This window comes from Eriocheir sinensis, chromosome 38 (assembly GCF_024679095.1).
Source record: "Eriocheir sinensis breed Jianghai 21 chromosome 38, ASM2467909v1, whole genome shotgun sequence".
Taxonomy (NCBI): Eukaryota; Metazoa; Arthropoda; class Malacostraca; order Decapoda; family Varunidae; genus Eriocheir; species Eriocheir sinensis.
The window spans coordinates 17070855-17089016 of record NC_066546.1 but is presented as its reverse complement, the minus strand read 5'-3'; the positions used below and the strand labels follow the sequence as shown (position 1 = coordinate 17089016).

The following is an 18162-nucleotide window of genomic DNA, read 5'->3' as shown; positions in this document are numbered from 1 at the left end:
TTAACTCACTCTTCTACCCTTTAAAATTCTATAACTACAAATAATTATGATGAAAACATAAACAGTATAGCTTCCAAAATTACTGTAACTCACTCTCCTCTACCTCTTAACATCTAGGGACCGAACATGATGAAGAAAACCCAATGTTTCAGATTTACTATATAAATGATATTTCTTAGTACAACACTGTATGCATGCAATGGTAATGAGTACACAACAGAGCCTCCTTATCACTAAAAGTTTATGGCAGTTAGCAGTCCACTTGAACACACTGGGTTGAACGTAAAATCAAAACAATATAAAACACAGCCACATACAGGTAGAGAGAGATTGGAGGTCGTAATCAATAATAGAAGCCTTGTAGAAAATATTACAAAACCAAGTCCTTCACTAAAAAGGCACTTTCAACATGGTATTCTGATACGAACGCTTCAAGAGGCAGAACTCAAGCTGGTCAATGAATAGCATGGGCCAAAAACTGCTCACTGCAAAACATAATATAAGGCGCTTAGTGTAAAAGGCGTGACCAAACCAAGTAAGGCGGTATGCAGTTTTTGGAGGCAAAATTCTTGCTGTGTTGTGTGGTGGGGCAAGTTATGGAAAAAGCGACCTTAAAGCGGGTGATTCGAAGGCCCAAAGTTGCATGATTTGTCTGTCTGCTGAACATGAAGTGATAATCGCTATCAAACACACACTCAAGACTATAAGAAAGGCAGGTCACTCCTTTTACACTATACATCTCAATAAACACATAACCATCACTGAACCAACAGCTCTTCACTTCTGCTTCCCCCAATGATATGCACTTCCAAATATCACTTATTTGCGTATACTCAGAGCAGTCATCATTATCTGGAGGGAATTAACACTTTGGGTACACATACATTGGTCTTATTGCCACATAGAGCCTGGTGATCACAGCTGCTGCCCCTTGCGTAAGAAATTATATAGTTAGGTTATGCTTGCCAAGGAGTCCACACAGTTTGTATCAGTAATCACATCAGGAGGGAAAAAAAATGCAGGAATTGAGCTGAGGAATGAGTGAATTGGTACGGTCAAACTAATGCGATGAGATATTCTTTAGTCATACCCGAGATCAATTTTTCGAGCTTATTTTTTCCCTGATGTGCGTACTGACTGGCTTGGTGAGTATGAGCATAGTCTAGAAAAGTAAGCCACGTACTCTTACTCTTTACAGATATGCCGTACTTCTGAATTTACATTGAACGTACGAAACACAGTAAAATGAAACGGCTCTGAATTCTGTGGCCATGAACCGTGTACTAATTGACTTGGTAAGTACAAGCATAGTCTAGGAAAGCAAGCCACGTACTCTTACTCTTTACATTATGCCGTACTTCTGAATTTACATCGCACGTAAGAAACATAATAAAATGAAACTGCTCTGAATTCTGTGGCCATGAACCATGTAATAATTGGCTTAGTGAGTACGAGCATAGTCTAGAAAAGCAAGCCACGTACTTTTACTCTTTACAGATATTATGCCGTACTTCTGAATTTACACTGAACGTACGAAACACAGTAAAATAAAACTGCTCTGAATTCTGTGGCCATGAACCGTGTACTAATTGGCTTGGTGAGTACGAGCATAGTCTAGAAAAGCAAGCCACGTACTTTTACTCTTTACAAATATGCCGTACTTTTGAATTTACAGTGCAAGTACGAAACATAGTAAAAGAAAACTGATCTGAATTCTGTGACCATGAACCGTGTACTAATTGGCTTGGTGAGTATGGGCACAGTCTAGAAAAGCAAGTCACGTACTCTTACTCTTTACAAATATGCCGTACTTCTGAATTTACAGTGCATATACGAAACACAGTAAAAGAAAACTGCTCTGAATTCTGTGACCATGAACCGTTACCACAAGGAACATTTACCAGCAAGCCCTGACTCACCATGCATGATCTTCCCTCTAGTAATGCATTCTAAACATCTCTGCAGCCTTACTAAACAACTGCCATCAGGACCTCACTGGGACTGGGGTTTCGTACCATAATGAATATAGCTAATCAATCTGCTGTTGGGATTCTTACTTATATTAATGAACTAGTTATGGGGCTTATGTTAAACCCTCACTAGTCTTCTTTCATATATATAGTACACTGTCTGGAAAAGAAATGCTGTCCCTCTTGGCTAATCTATGATAACACGCTTTAGTTCCACTCTTCAGGATATTTAATTATTCTCGATAGCTGTGGTTTCTTGCACGTCAATGGTAGAAGGATAAAAGACTGCATGAGATCCTATGTAAACTGCTTCTCCAGATCTCAGTTAAAGTCATGAAGCTAGGCAAGGGAGTGAATTATGTGGAAACAAGTGTGTGCTTCATTCTGGAAACTGGGTGAGTGTAATGTGATTAGAAATGAAAATAAATAAGCACATGAAAGCCTAAGCTGTTAGACTCGTGGGGCAAAAGACAGCTGCTTTGTTGGTATATGAATGTGAGCTTGATTGATTGGATATGATGATGCATGCTTAGCTAACTATATAGTATTTAATGACAGGGGACAAACAGGACCACTTGATATGTCTGTATGTGTCTGGATTGGATAGTAGATACAGGGATAAAACCTTTGTCAGTGTCAAGTACTGATGACGAGTCTCTTGAACAATGCCAGTATAGTGATGGTGTGCATTGACCACTAGGGCCCTTGAGTGATTTCTTTCCCAGACAGTGTACGTAATATCCCATTCACTTTTGATGGCAGCAATTATTGACGCCTCACTTCAATCTCTGCATCCTGACTATATTACACACTTCTCCAGAAATAACATATATAAGCCCTGCTGCACTCTTTGAGGTGCTCTCCTACAGACCAATGAATGCATACCACTAACTTACAACAAATAAGATGAATAACAAACAACAAACAAAGGTGCTACACATTCGCTTCAAGGTTTCGAGCGATCAGAATATGCATCAACTGATTAGTGGCCAGGAATGTATGGTTCATCTCTGTACATTTTATTTTGCTGAAGTACAATTGAAAAACATTTCCGTATGTATCACTTTGTGTCGGGAGGATGATCAATGAGGAACTATGTTGGATGGAAGGCATACACATCGCACATCCCTCACCACGTACAAAACTAGGAGACATCAAAACCCAGAAGTTCATAAATAAGTGTAGGTGAAAAATGGACTCAATAAATACCCATGCAGAGGCCATTAAGTTACCCAGAACCAATGAGGAAATGAAGTCAAGCGATTTCTTCAACTCACTGCGGTGGAAGTGGTCAAGTTATTTAAATTTTAGGTTATCACTCTCAACCTCCACTCTTTCCCCCGTATTGTAAGGTATTCTTATCAACTAGAGTACATACAGTAAAAAACTCAAACTGCAAATCCCTAAGATGACTCACGGGCGAGATGAAGCAAAACCCAAAGACCGCCATGGCAGCAAACAGTTTTGAATGGTTACTCTTGAAAAAATTGTTCCTCTGTGTCTGAGAGCTCTGTGTATCTTTTCACATCTCTACTTCATGCTTATATTATGAATTTGAAAGATTTGGTACATAAAAGGGCTATGAAAATGAGTGTACGCCAGTTCACTGATGAATACTTACTGTTACATCTGCCACCCGTCAGTCTGGGACCAAGCCAACACTGAAAACCTCCTAGAACTGACCTCATTCATTTAACTTTATGGGGAATTACTTACAATTTTTACGGCTGAATTGTGAGTTGAGATGTAGTTTGAAAAATGAATTGCAATCCTTTTAATTTTAGCAGTCTGCAAAAATCTGTTGAACTACTATATAGAAGTGACTCTATGTAAATTCCAACCTCCTCTTCATTACAACACTGAAGGGTAGAAGCAGCAATGCATGTTTAAATTTGAACTTCAAGTCTGCCCAAGCAAAGATACACTACTGGCTCAGCACTCCACAAGCTGATACAGTATTGAGTGGAGTGCTGCTGTTAGGTTGTCCAGCAGGCATTGCACTAGTAACTGGTGTCCCTTCCATGGTACAAGTTATCAATGCGATGTACAGTGTGCAGAAGGGCACACCACGTTTGCGTACATTCATATAAACACTCACAGGCAAGTTTGCATCACCTTACATATTAAAAAATGCCTGAAATTTGAATAGAATCACATATAACTGGGACATATTGAAAACAGCAAGAAATCATCAGGCAGATGGTTGGTGATACACCTGGAGATGAGATAAAAGTAACAGAAAATGATAAATGAAATAAAAATTAAATCAACATAACTGCAGCTTGCTAATATAAACGAAAATAAATACTGAAATTTGAGAATAGTTCAAGGGGGAAACTGTCACCCAGACTTGATGTTTCTCAAAGCAATATTTTCAGAAGAGGCTTGCAAACATACGCCAATCAAAATTCATACAAATCTTACATGAGCAAAGAAATTAAAATCTACTGGTTTGAGCATAAACAGGAGACAGCACTGCAACTCTTCCTTAAGCTTCTCTCCAGCAAAACTCAAGCATCTCACTTTCTCCGAGAACTGGTACAACTGAAACAGTAAAACATTGCATAGCTCGTTCACTGAAGACGATGAAAGTAAATAAACCGCCACTGGAAACGTAAAACCCAATCATCTGACAGAAGTTAATATGTGTGTGCAACTCTTAACCTTTCAAACGCAGGAAAACCCAACGAATCCTTTCTCTCTCCCTCTTCTTTATTTCCTGGCCTGTGTGTTCAAGACCTCACCCAAGATTAAAACATTGGAACAAAACTACGAAACTGGCTTTGTGGAGACATCCCTCTGAGACCCTGAGAATGAGATTACGTATTCGAGGAGAGGGCACGACATAACCGAAAGAACTTACAGCCGGGGAGGTAAGCTATCCACTACCAGTTTGATATCTCCTATTTGCTGATTCCAAGCCAAACTAGTAACCATGTCAGCCTACATGCAGCAAATGTTCTACAAATCTCGGCCATTTTTGAGTAGGCCGTGAGTCTTCTAGTTTTACCTTAACATTTATGCACATCATACAAATACATTATATACACCAGTTGCTTATTCTTACACTATAAAAGACCTATGTTTAGTTATTTACACAACACTGGGCTCGAGGTGCCTCATCTGCTATCTGTGACGGCCAACTGAAAACCGGAGTTGATAGGATGAACTTAAGTTATGTAGCTCACGTGGGTAACAAAATAATGCCCCAGGTATTTAGTTTAGTGTCTGGAAAAATATCTTACTATGAAGAGATGCGGTTTGGACTGTGTTGCTTTGTGTTTGAGGCTCGCGACTGTCCCTTACACGGTAGCAGGACCCAAGAAAGAAACTGGTAATAATGCCTTGTAAGAAATTTTGCTGTAATCCAAAAATAATATCTATATGTACACTTTTCTGGAGCAATTATTACAGTTAAGTTATATGCATCAGCTGACAATAATTCCCTTTGTCCATATTGCCACTGGAAATATAATCTACACATGCATATTACTCATCCCATTTCTTACACTACACTGACGTATCATTAATATTAAACAAGTGACTCGTCTCTCCCACCGAACCGATAACGTCAATGTGTTCCATCACTACTCACACTGCCAGCACGGAAGGGCCAGTGTGTGCCCCGACCCTAAGTGAAGGACAGCCCCCTCTTGAGGAGTGTCGCCTGGTAGCGTGCCTGGGCGGGGTTCACCAGGGCCAGAAGCTGCTGCACCAGGTCGTGGATTTTGAGGGATGGCCCGACCTTCATCCCTGTCAGGCCCATCACCTCGTTCTGGCTCAGCGTCAACAGCTTGGTGCCGTGGATGTTCTGGGGGCAAGAGAGGGACAATTGTGTTAAGCCAGTGTTCTAAAGCAGGAAGAAAGCAACCATGTTATGAGTCTTGGAAGGCAGATGGAAAATAATTAAGTTAGGGCAAAGGGGAGACAATTGTGTTAAGCTAGAAGGAAGCAGTCTGGTCATGAGGCTTCTAAGGTAAATGGGAAATAAGCAAGTTTGGGCAAAGAGAAGACAGTATGTTAAGCCAGTGATCTACAGCAGGAGGAAAGCTATTGGGTTATGAGTCTTCTAAGGCAGATGGAAGAGTTTAAGTTACGAGAGCTGTCTAGAGTGGAAAATGATAAAACAAGTTCTGACTGGAAAAACAAAAGGAAACTCAGAACATGGTAGAAACTGTGACTGGTAATGAATTCTGTGTGGCTATTTTTACATAAAGTATTCATAACTAATTAATTGAGGTATCGTGAAGTCGCCATAACTACAGTGATCATATGGTGCTGAAAATATATGTATTAATCCACACACCGCTTACCTGTGATACAAAGTTGTCACAGTACGCCCCACAGTCATTGGTCTTGAGGAACTGCGCCACGTCGTGCGGACTCCACAACTTGGGCTGAACTTTAGACCCATCCTTGACCGGGCCATCGATGAGCCTTGGGATATAGCACTTGTCCTCACTCTCACTCTGCGTTCCTGCCCCAACCGAAGCCTGTGGGGTGCTTGAGACTTGGCTGGTGACTGTTGAGGATATGATAGGTGACTGCGAGGTTCCTTTACTAGGCTGAGTGGTGTTCTTCAGGGGTGTAAGCTGCCCTGACACTTGAGGCTTCATGGTCTCTGTAGGGTTTCCTGAGGTACTGGCTCTTATAGTGGAGGTGAAGGAGGTGGCTTGTGCTGCTGACCCCTGTACACTAGATGGTTCATAAACAAAGTGTGGACCAGCCGACTCTTCCTGCTGAATACTCTTAGAACACATACTCTTGCTGGTGTTTGAAGGCTCCACTCTGCTGTGTACGTTCACCATGGCTGGGCTGCTGTTGGTGCTCTCCATGAGGGGCTGCTGGTCAAACTGATTGGTGAAGTCACCTATTTTGCTCTCGGTTACGGCAGAGGGCATGAGGGCGGTGTGTGAGGCGTCAGGTAGAGTGGAGGGGGTGGAGGAGGCCGTGGATGTGGGGTTGCAGGACTGTTCTTCCACATCCCAGGCCTCTCCAGAACTCTCGTTTCCGTCTAAGGAAGCGACGCCTGATGAGGTCTCGTCTGGAAGAGGGAAAATTAAGAAGTTAGAAACACTACCCAGAAGCTGTTTTATACCTATACACTTATAATACCTGTAAATACTCGTACTAAAAGGCTCCATTCATATATCACATGAGTCAGCCTTGTTCTCCTAATATTGACTTCCAATTCTACTCAATTTTTAGCAGTCAAGCAGAATGAAGAAGATAATATATACAAGCACACAAGAAGAAAATATAACCCAACAAGCATGAATATAAAAGCATCTTGAGCTAACATTACTTCTGCATCAACCCAGGAAGATAAATTAAGTGGCATAAGAAAGTCAAACAAATTAAATAGACTATTTCAACATATAAGAACAAAATATAACCCAACAAGCAAGACTATAATAGCATGGTGGGCAGCTGAAGAGGATAAAATGAATGGGAATAAAGAGTTTTCAGCGTGGTGAGTTCCTACCTGACATGTCCTCCTCGTCTGACTGTGTGTAGGTGCCGGTGAGGGTCCTGGCCCGCGTAGATCTCAGGGGCAGCGTCTTGGTATTGCTGGCGGAGGAGAGGACACCAGTGGCTCTCGGTGATCGTCTTGCGTCCTTCTTGTTGTGGCTCCTGTGCACTCTGGGGCCCGATGAACACTCCTCGTCGCCAGCTAAATACTCTGCACAAAATGAAGAGAAGGGTGAGATAAAGGGCCTCCTATTACTAGTGCACACATACACATATATTCAGACACACACACATTGTTTTCACCCATAAACTTGACCCACTGACTGATTACTAACTGGAGAAAGGAAGATAACAATGAGATGAAGACACTACAAAAAGGGACAATTTTGAAGTGGAAACACCTGCCTTAGATGAAACAAAATAAATACATGAAAAATAAAAGATAAAAATAAGAAATAAAACAAAAAATCAACATCTTCTTGTGACAATGATGAATAAAGAGATGAAGACACTTAAGAAGATAACATTTTTTTTTAAAATAGAGAAGCCTGTCAGAGATGCAGAAAATAAACAAATAAAAAAAAATAATGATAAAAAAATAAGTCACCCCCACCTGGATTCTCATTTTCTATCGCCTTTCCATGGCCTGTCGGTGAGTCTATGTAGCCTCCCTCCGAGCCCTTTTCCTTGGGTGGCCGGCCTCTCCGCTTCATGCCCGTCGAGCCGTGGGTGTTCATGCTTCCCTTGCCCAGCTTCTTGCTCCCCAGTGGGCGTCCTCGTCTCCCTGGTTTGCCGTACTTCCACCCCCCTTTTGGTTTCCTCTTTGTGACTAGTGGTGCCATGACTGAAACACACACACACACACACACACACACACACACACACATATACGTTAGCTTGTTGAGGGTATATACAGCTTAAGACACACACATATTACTAATCTCTCTCTTTCCTGCCTTTCCCCCATATGTCTATCTCCCTTACCTTCAAACTTCCCATCAATGCCTTCCCACAAGTGCTCTCTGGTCCACTACATTCCCTCTCATCTCTCTCTCTCTTTCCTACCTTTCCTCCTGATCTCTCTCTTCCCTACACAATACCCACTAAGCATCATATTATAAGACTCCCCAACTATGCCTTTCCCTACAGGTGCTCTCTGGTTCACTACATTCCCTCTCATCTCTCTCTCTCTCCATCACAATACCCACTAAGCATCATAATATCATAAGACCTCCCATCCATGCCTTTCCCTACAGGTGTTCTGTGGTTCACTACATTCCCTCTCATCTCTCTTTCTCTCTCTTCCTCACCTTCAGACTTTGGTCCCTCCAGCCTGTAGCCAGACATGTCACACCAGCCAACAGGGTAGATGTCAGGGGACTGGTAGTCAATCCACTGGTCAAAATCACTCTCCCAGCCGTCGAAGTGCACTTTCAGAAGTCTTCCTTTCACCTGCTTCACAGTGGCCACGCACACTAGTCTTGGGTCCATTAAATCGGCAGACTCGAGTGCCATTCCTTCCTCAAAGCCATGGCTGGTCACCTCCTGAAAGACAAAGGAACATTTCTAAAACATTTCGGGGCTTACACAGTCACATAATTGACGAGGCTTTAGTAGAGGTTGTTGTGGGTATTTCTATGGGTAGTTTTGAAAGGCTAGTGATAGTTTGACAAGACTTATGCACCATGAATGTGAAAAGTACTCATGAAAACACAACTAATTTCCTTTGTGGCCTGTGAAAATATTTGTGAGAGCTGGAAGTGTCTGAAAATACTAGTTAACAATGATTTTTAAGTCACCAAAAGCCATTCAATCAGTCAGTTTTCTTGCAAGGTCTTCCAGAAGTTAACCAGCTTGAGATATTGACCTAAAGATGCCCTCATACATATTACAAGCCTAAACGATGATCCATTTTGGAGATATTCACGTAACAGAGACAGACGGACAGGCATCGAGGAAAACTTACCCTATTGAAAAGAGAAGGTGGCGCAGCAGTGGCCCGAGTCTTCTTGAGGTAAGTGAACCAGGAGAACTGTCCCTCGTAGCCTCGTGGGGGCGTGAGGGTTATATTGTGCATCTCGCAGAAGCCGGCCGGGAAGATGCAGGGTGAGGTGGCGTGGTAGCAGAACCAGTCCGAACAAGTGTTGTCCGACTCATAGCTGTCTATCCTTATCATGAGGTAGTTGTTGTGTAGGACCTGCAGAGAGAGGGAAGGCTGGGATTAAGGGAGGTAATGAAGGGTCAGTAAGAAAAGATAGAAAAAGGAAAAGGATGAGGAGAGATATGATTGGGGAGAGGGATGGAGGGCTGGGATTAAGGGGGGGAAAGAAGGGTTGATGATGGAGAAAGGAAAGGTTAGAGAAAAAGATGATTGGGAGAGAGAGGGAGAGAGACATAAAGCTGGTATAAAGGGAGGAAACAAGTGATTGATAGGAAATGATGGAGAAAGGAAAAAATGAAGAAAAAGATGATTGAGAGAGACAGGGAGAGATACAAGACTGGTATTAAGGGAGATAACAAAGGAAATGATGGAGAATGGAAAGATTAGAGAAAAAGCTGATAATAAGGGGGAAGGAAAAAGTTTGCAAGAAAAATATAAATAAAAACTTGCTTTCTTAATACTAATGAATCGAAAACTGGTACAATGCTAAAAATAATGACCAGGGGAAGAGGAGCACTTGACACAAACACACACACACACACACATACATACATAAATAAATAAAAATAAATTAAATAAGTCCCCCCAAATCATCAGGACACTCACTTTCATTATCGTTGCTACACAGATGGCAGACAGGTTGAGGGGGTCGATTGCCTCCAGCTTCATGCCCTCTACGAAGGTTGTCTTGGCGTTGCGGAGGTAGGCGGGCAGGGGGGTGGTGGCAAACAGCTCAGGAGGCGCGTCATTGGGGTCGTAAGTCCCTCGTATACACTTCTCGTGGTAGGATTGGCTCGCTACGATCTCATGTCCGACCTCTCGCGACCAGCCGACTGGGTGGATGATTGGGGCATCCTCGTGACACCAGAAACCTGAGGAAGAGGAAGATTGTGGGATTGTGCAGATTAACGTTGCATACTCTGGTGCCTGGGATAACATTGGCATAGGACGAGGCATATCACAGGTATTCGTTATAAACAAACTTAACAAATCTAAGCAGGTTTCATGTGTGTGTTGCTTACCATTGTCATCAGGAGGCGCCCCGTGATACTTGAGATGCAGCCGCTTCCCCACCACCTCCGTCACTGTGGCCACTCTCATTTGTGCAATGCGGTTCTTGTCCACGACTTCCACGTTGAGCCCAGGCCTGAGGAGTGAGGACGTGAGAGATAATTCAGCTTCATATACAGAACACTATGATATATTTCTTAGACTTTTGAGCTGTGGTACTGTGCTGAAGAGTATATTTAGGTTATAGATCAATGTAATGAGGAAAGGGGGAGAGTACGCATTTAATTTCACATACATAACACTACAACATATTCCTTAGACTTTTGAGCTGTGGTTGTGTGCTAAAGAGTATATTTAGGTTATAGATCAATGTATATTACTTTTATACAGCCTCAGACAAACCTACATGCAGACCACCATCACTATGACTCACCTAAACCGTGACTTCTGACTCTCCACGACCCTGGATACAAAATTGGTGGGCAGCGTCCGAGCACCTGTGAGTCGCCGCATGAGAAACTCCTTCCAGTCGCGGTACTTGTGCTGGATGCTGCGCGGGGGGATGAGCGGCCGGCCCTGCGTGGCGCACCAACCCACGGGATGCACCTCCTCAGAGCACAGGTCCACCCAGAAGTCTTTGGAGCTGTCCTCAACAAACCCCTCGAAACGTAGCTTGGCCTTGAACCCTGGAAGAAAAGTATGGATGTTTCTCTTCATTTTTCCTTATAGAGCAAGAACACCAAGGCCAAAAGGTCAACACAACAAGACCCCCTCCCTCTTATGAGCCAAATAACAGCATAGGAGGTCCTACCTGATATGGCAATGACTGTGGCCACCCAATAGGCATCCTTAGCCACTCCCTCGTCCCCGCACGCCACCTCCACCTTCATCCCGGCGCTCATCTGGTCCCAACACTCAGCCATGGGAGCCTGTAAGGTAAGGGAAGGCAAGGTAAGGCAAAGTATACAATCTTTATAAGATTAGACATTTTTCATTGCACTGATCTCTTGAGTATTCTGTAACAGCTAATCTGCTACACTATTGTCACACTCATGGAGGTAGAATTGGTGGAGTCGACACGGCCCGCTAATCCCATTCATTGAGGTGAAGCCGACGAACTGTCAAATTTACGGCCAACAGATTGGGGTGGGTGAGCCTGGCCAAGCCCATTAAGAGGGAGCCTGACCTGACAACACCTGACACCTGGCTTTAAAAATGACAGCTTGGGCGGATTCATTTAATTGGGCTGATGTCGACTCCACAAATTCTACCTCCATGGTCACACTACAGCCCATACAGCGCACAACATCCTAATCAAATGTATGTGTGTGTGTGTGAGCCCCAAAATGGCCCTGTGTTTTAAGCTATATTCTGCAATGATATCTGAACACACAACCCCCATCACCACAGCCAACTTACATGCTTAAAACAGCTAACAGGAACTGCCTTGAAGCCTTCCTCATCCAGGTAGGAAGAGGCCCAGGAAAAGGTTCCCTCCAGATCCACCGTGGACTCGGGCGGGGGAAGGTAAGTGGGTGAGGACAAGGTCTCCTGGGGCATCGGTGGTGGGGGCGGGGGCAGGGTTGGCTGGGGCTGCACTATCTGGCTGGGCTTGGTGAGGGTGGAGCCACTTGTTGAGAGTATGTCCTTGGGAGGCACATCGGGAGTCTGGTTTACAAGTTGCTGGAAAGGAAGCATTTAAAATTAGTAAATATATCTGATACAAAAAGATTTCTACCTTCCATGCTATCAGTTTAAGAGTATTAGGTTAAAATATCATTAATCAATTTAAATTAATACATAGATCTGATAAATTGAGGTTTCTGCTTCCCGTACTGTCAATTTAAGAGTTCATTATGAAGTTATAGTGACAATAATCATTTGAAATTAATACATACATCTACTAAAAAGAGGTTTCTGTTACCCATACTATCAATTTAGGAGTATCAAGCTATAGTGACAATCTAACTTTAGTGGTGATGAGCTAAATTCCATTCCTATAATAATCTCTCTGATAATTCATTTGGTTTCCCCTTGATACTAGTCCCCTCAATCTTGCTCTAATACTCTCTTCACTACCTCATCTTTATTAATTCTCATTGAACGACTAAGCCATCTCCAAGATCCACACTTCATTCCTTCAACACAACAGTTCCAGGCATTCACCTCAGGCACAGGTATCATCTCCTTGCTCGTATCTTCCATGAACTCTCTCTCTCCTTGCCGAGCCTCACTGATAGGCTGGGGTGGAGGCAGGGGACCCCGGGCACAAGACAAGCTACAGAACTTCCTCTCCTTCCCATAGAACGCATGCTTGACCCCGATGGCTCCGCACTTCTCACACACAGCTGAATTGAAATAGAAGAAATTGTACAGTAATAATAAAGAGATAGAGAAATGCATATAACACAGTATTCGAGTTGCTTTATTTTCAGGACGCAACAGAGAGTTTTTCTAGACACAGATAATGATAAGTTTCTTGTGCTACCTAAGGACATGCTGCGCCTTACCCATTCCTTCCCGCATGATGGGGATAGCACTGAGGTCGGTGTCTTTCTGGTAAGCAATTGGCGTTTTCAACTTTAGTGCTGGGTGGTGGTGAACCTGGAGGCCAAAAAATTATTTCTCAGGTAAAAACTACTACATGATATGAGCTCCAATCTTTGTCATGTAGGAAAGAAGGGGAGGAGAAAGGAGGGGGGAAGAGGAAGGGGGTAGGAAGAGGTTGATATGGGAATGGAGGAGGGAAGGGAATAGAGGGCTCAGAGGTGATGGGAAGGGAAGATAGGAAGAGGAAGAAAGGTAGGGGTAGTGCATGGTAGGAAATGGAAATGTGAGTGAAATGACTAACACTGTTCAAAAAATCTTCCTTTCTTAGATTTCTATGTTCATGTCAATTCAGAATATTTCTCTTATCTAAAATATGAGTCCCTTGACATAAAGATCATTCTCAAGTGTTGTTAGGCACATAAGGAGGATCAAGTGTACTTTACATGGATGCTAAGTCTATTACTAATGTATCTTAAGCATTGATAAGCATATTAAGTTAACCCAAGAGCTCCCTTACTTAAGTTTCCCATCAAATGAAGAGAAAAATAATCAACCTTTTCTAATCAGATTTCACATCACATGCCACACAGTAAGAGCTTTCCTGCACACACACACACCCACACACTCATTCTCTCTCTCTCTAAGCTATATATAAAATCATCATCGCCTTCCTTCCATTACACTTCACTTCACACCTCACATAACTTTCCTACACCCCCAGACACACCCACACACCTACCTTTGGCTTCTTGGACTTGGGCATGGGTGGCGGCGAGTCCTCAGAGTGCTCCACCATGCCCGGCTCGGTGATGGGCGGCGTTCCCTGCTGGTGCATGACCTGGCTGCTGGAGGAATCCTCGTCGTACGCATCGTAGCTCTCGTACATGTACTCTGGCTGACTCACGTAGTCCCCGGTGGTTGGGTCGTACAGCTGTGGGGAAGGAGGGCGGGGAGGGGGTCTTTATGTGGACTAATGGAACACAGGGTGAGTTTTAAGTGATCTTCATCTTGGCAATCCTCACCCTCTCTACCTATTTCATCTCTTAAAATAAAAATAATAACAAAAAAGAAATCAGTCACACACCAAATTGAATGAAGAAATAAACTAAAATCCTTGCTTGGTTCCTACTTGAGCTAGATGCAGTATACCTATGCATTTGATTATCAAATATTACTATGTATATTGTATCTGGCTTTACTTGCTTCTTTCTATATAGTAAACGTGTCTTCTAGGATATGAAGCTGCATTATGGCAACTCTTCCTCTACCCATCAATTGTGTGTGAGCCATGTAACTATGTATATTGTATCTACCCATACTTGCTACTTTCAATACAATAAACCTTTTGTAAAATGCTGCATTATGACGATTTTTCCTCTACTTACCATCTGTGTGTGATGCGTGGCCGAGGGCTCCGTGTAGGGCACAGGGGTGGGCACGAGGGGCCGTGGGTGGTCGGACAACAGGGGGGCGGCCGTGCCAGAGTTCAGCATCACGTCGGCCGGGTCCGCTGGGTTGAACGACACACCTGTCACTCCGTACCAGAGCATCCCCAGGTCTGTTGAGATGTCGTTGCCCTCATGAGGTGTTTTCAACTGACACGTTCGTTCCGCCAACCATACTATGAAAAATATCTTGGTGAACTATTACTTAAACACAAAACAGAGGAAATTATACATCACATTCTATAGGCTGAGAAGAAAAGAGAGCACAATTAACCATGAGAAGAACAAGCTGAGGGGCTGTTACAAAGGTGGTGTTTTCAATAGACACATTTATTCAGATGACAATATAAGGAAAACTTTCTTAGTGAACTGTTAAATGTCAACACAGAAGAGAGGAAGTTAAACATTACATTCTAGAGGGTGGGAGTAAAAGAGGAGCCAAGTTAACCATAAAAGGGGCAAGATGAGGGGCCTTTACAAAGGCAATCCCTCCGAAATGTACTGAACTGACGTATACATTATATTTCTTTGCTAGGTTAAGCTTAAGGTATCTTCAAACAGAGGATGGGCAGAAAAGTATAGCAAAAAACAACAGAGGACTCAATATGTTATTTAATAAGTGCCATTGCTGAGGGTGCATATATTAAATTACTGAGGACATCCAACAAAAATTTATAGTTTATGCATAGCCAAGTAATCAAGCAGCCATGGGGTTACTGTTTTAGTGGCAACCCTAGTAACAGAGGCACTTGTATTAGCATCCCGCTCTTTTTTTTCTCTTGCTACTTTACTGTCACTATTATGTTTGGCCAAGGACACTTAGTTTGCGTCTACAGCTATTTTTCTTATTTTCCCTTGATTCCCTTCCATGAATCTCAACACTAATAATGATACCCCATATCCTAGTGTAGGTGGTGAGGGTGACAGGCTGAGGTGGCACTCCAGACAGCAGGGGTGGAGTGCCGTCATGATCCACCCTTCCACACTGTCCCCACACACCCTCATTGGGGAATGTTGGGGAAAGCTTAGCCTCCTAAATTTGGGATGCTGATTGTTTAATTCAGGGCAAAATGCTTTTTTTTTTTTATGGAGATAAGTTTTATTTTGTGATCAGTATAGGATTCACTTAACAATACCTGAGGTGCCCTGACGATGCCCCGCCCCGCCTCGCCTGTGATCACCAGCCAGTGTAGTGGACCACCCCCGCCACGGCCCTGTCCCGTCTCATCCTGTGTATTTCCCCCGGCCAACATCACGACAAAATTTTTTTAACTATCCTAACCAAACATTACCTACATAACAGAGGGGCTTCGTCCCCTCGACCCCATTGACAGAGGGGCCTTGCCCTCCTCCACACCAGGTAATGGGAGGCTTTGCCACCTTTGTGTTCTGGAAGTCATTAGTTACTGCATCGCATTCAGGGACCAAATTGAATCCATGGTGTGAGTATTACCCAGGCAGGAGGCGGCTGCCCATTCCTCAGCACCAGCCCCGTCACCAGTCCCGGCTGTCACCCTCCCCCGCCCCGGACCCGCAGCATCCCCGGGGAGATAACACCCCCGGGGAGGAGGCGCCCCGCGTAGCCCTGGCCTGCCCCGCACGCCTCCCGTCACCCCCGCCCCGCCGCGGCGCCCCGCCCCCGCCAGTGCCTGGTGGGGGCGCCGCGGCCCCCTGGCAGCAACCCCGCGTGCCTTTGTTGGTGCTGCCTGGTGGAGCTGCGGGGCGCGGGGCGGCGCCATGCCCTGCCCCGCCACCTCCCCGCCCCGGCGCGTGCCCCGGGCCGCCCCGCCACCTACCATCTCTGGCTGCCATCATGGGGAGCGCGGGGCCCGCCGCTCAGCATAAAATAGGAGAGATAGAGGCTCCAGGACCCTCGCTGCCCCGCATCGATCAAACAAACAACAACACCACTGCGCACGCGCCGACCCGACCCGCGAGGCCGCCGCCGAGGACAACACTGTCGTACACCGCCAGCAGGACGCGGCACTAAAGCACTATATATATATATATATATATATATATATATATATATATATATATATATATATATATATATATATATATATATATATATATATATATATATATATATATATATATATATATATATATATATAAAGAACGAGTAGTGCAGCATAGAGCACAACACGAGCAAAAGGACAGGAAAGGGAAATGCAAAATGGGGAGGCTGAAGAAAAGCAGCACTAAAAGACAAATAAAAAGAACAAGTGTACTAATAGAAGACGAGCAAAAGGACAGGAAAGGGGGATGCAAAATGGGGAGGCTGGAGAAAAGCAGCACTAATAGACAAATAAAAAGAACAAGTGTACTAATAGAAGACGAGCAAGAGGACAGGAAAGGGAAATGCAAAGAGAAAAGATCAAAGTAAAAGCTAAAGTGAAGAAAACAGCAAAAAAAGAGAGAAGTAAAAAGACCGTGTAAGCAAAGTGCACGGAAAGCCAGAGTGAAGTGTATAAGTGTGAAGAAGAGGCAAGGAGGACCTAGGATGAGACAAGGCGGAACGGATCAACAGAAAAGTAATAATAATAATAATAATAATAATAATAATAATAATAATAGATGGACAGTTATCGCACTATTTAATAATTATCGCGCAAATACAACTCCCTCGCCGCCGCTATTTTTATCTAGTATTTCCTGGGCGATATCATAAGCCTTTAAAAACTCTATTGCTTCAACTAAACAGTAATAAAACCATGAAAAAACAGCCAAACATACCTAAAAATACCCTTAATCACTGCTTGTTAAGGAGAATGCATATATACACCCACGCTCTTTGAAACAACGCTACCTAGATAAAACATTGGAATTCCTCACGCATATGAATCCTATTTTAATGACGTAAAACACTTGACTGTGGATATAAGACATGAAAAATATGATAAAATAGCCCCAAAGAGATTATTTACTTCCATTATTTCATAGGTATTGCACTCATACTCTGAGATACCTTCATCGCATACCTGAGCAAGGCCTTACCTGCTGATAATTACCTGTCTAGGACCTGAATTTATGTATAACCGGATGAAATAATTACTTAAGGCCATATATACACACAATAAAGATATATCCACCCTATTATTATTAACCTAGGAACTGAAAAGGCTCAATTTGATGAAGTTTGGGATATCTACACGAATTAACTTTCCTAAATTAATATACAGCTTTCTATAAGATTGAAATAACACCTAAATCCATATATTCACGCATTACAAAACTATATTAACCCTTTTATTATTAACCTAGGAACTGAAAAGGCTCAATTTGATGAAGTTTGGGATATCAACACGAATTAACTTTAATAAATTAATATACAGCTTTCTATAAGATTGAAATAACACCTAAATCCATATACTCACGCATTACAAAACTATATTAACCCTTTTATTATTAACCTAGGGACTGAAAAGGCTCAATTTGATAAAGTTTGGGATATCAACACGAATTAACTTTAATAAATTAATATACAGCTTTCTATAAGATTGAAATAACACCTAAATCCATATACTCACGCATTACAAAACTATATTAA

At 43.1% G+C, this 18162-nt stretch overlaps 1 protein-coding gene across 4 annotated transcripts; it reads right to left on the bottom strand.

Annotated features, from left to right (window-relative positions):
* Positions 1-146: 146 nt before the first annotated feature.
* LOC127008767 (MBT domain-containing protein 1-like) lies at positions 147-16566 on the bottom strand. 4 transcript variants are annotated; one of them, XM_050881139.1, is made up of 16 exons: positions 16406-16566; positions 14550-14785; positions 13904-14095; positions 13125-13218; positions 12781-12962; positions 12034-12297; positions 11426-11543; positions 11048-11300; positions 10626-10750; positions 10210-10475; positions 9409-9639; positions 8753-8987; positions 8056-8286; positions 7456-7653; positions 6284-7014; positions 147-5781 (listed from the first exon to the last, which is right to left on the bottom strand). In XM_050881139.1, the coding sequence occupies exons 1-16, from the start codon at positions 16422-16424 to the stop codon at positions 5602-5604; spliced, it is 3555 nt and encodes a 1184-aa protein (XP_050737096.1). In that variant the 5' UTR covers positions 16425-16566; the 3' UTR covers positions 147-5601. The 4 variants fall into 4 exon arrangements, with proteins under 4 accessions (XP_050737096.1, XP_050737097.1, XP_050737094.1 ...); XM_050881140.1 differs by having other exon boundaries at positions 14550-14722; XM_050881137.1 differs by lacking the exon at positions 16406-16566 and adding an exon at positions 16063-16363.
* Positions 16567-18162: the final 1596 nt, after the last annotated feature.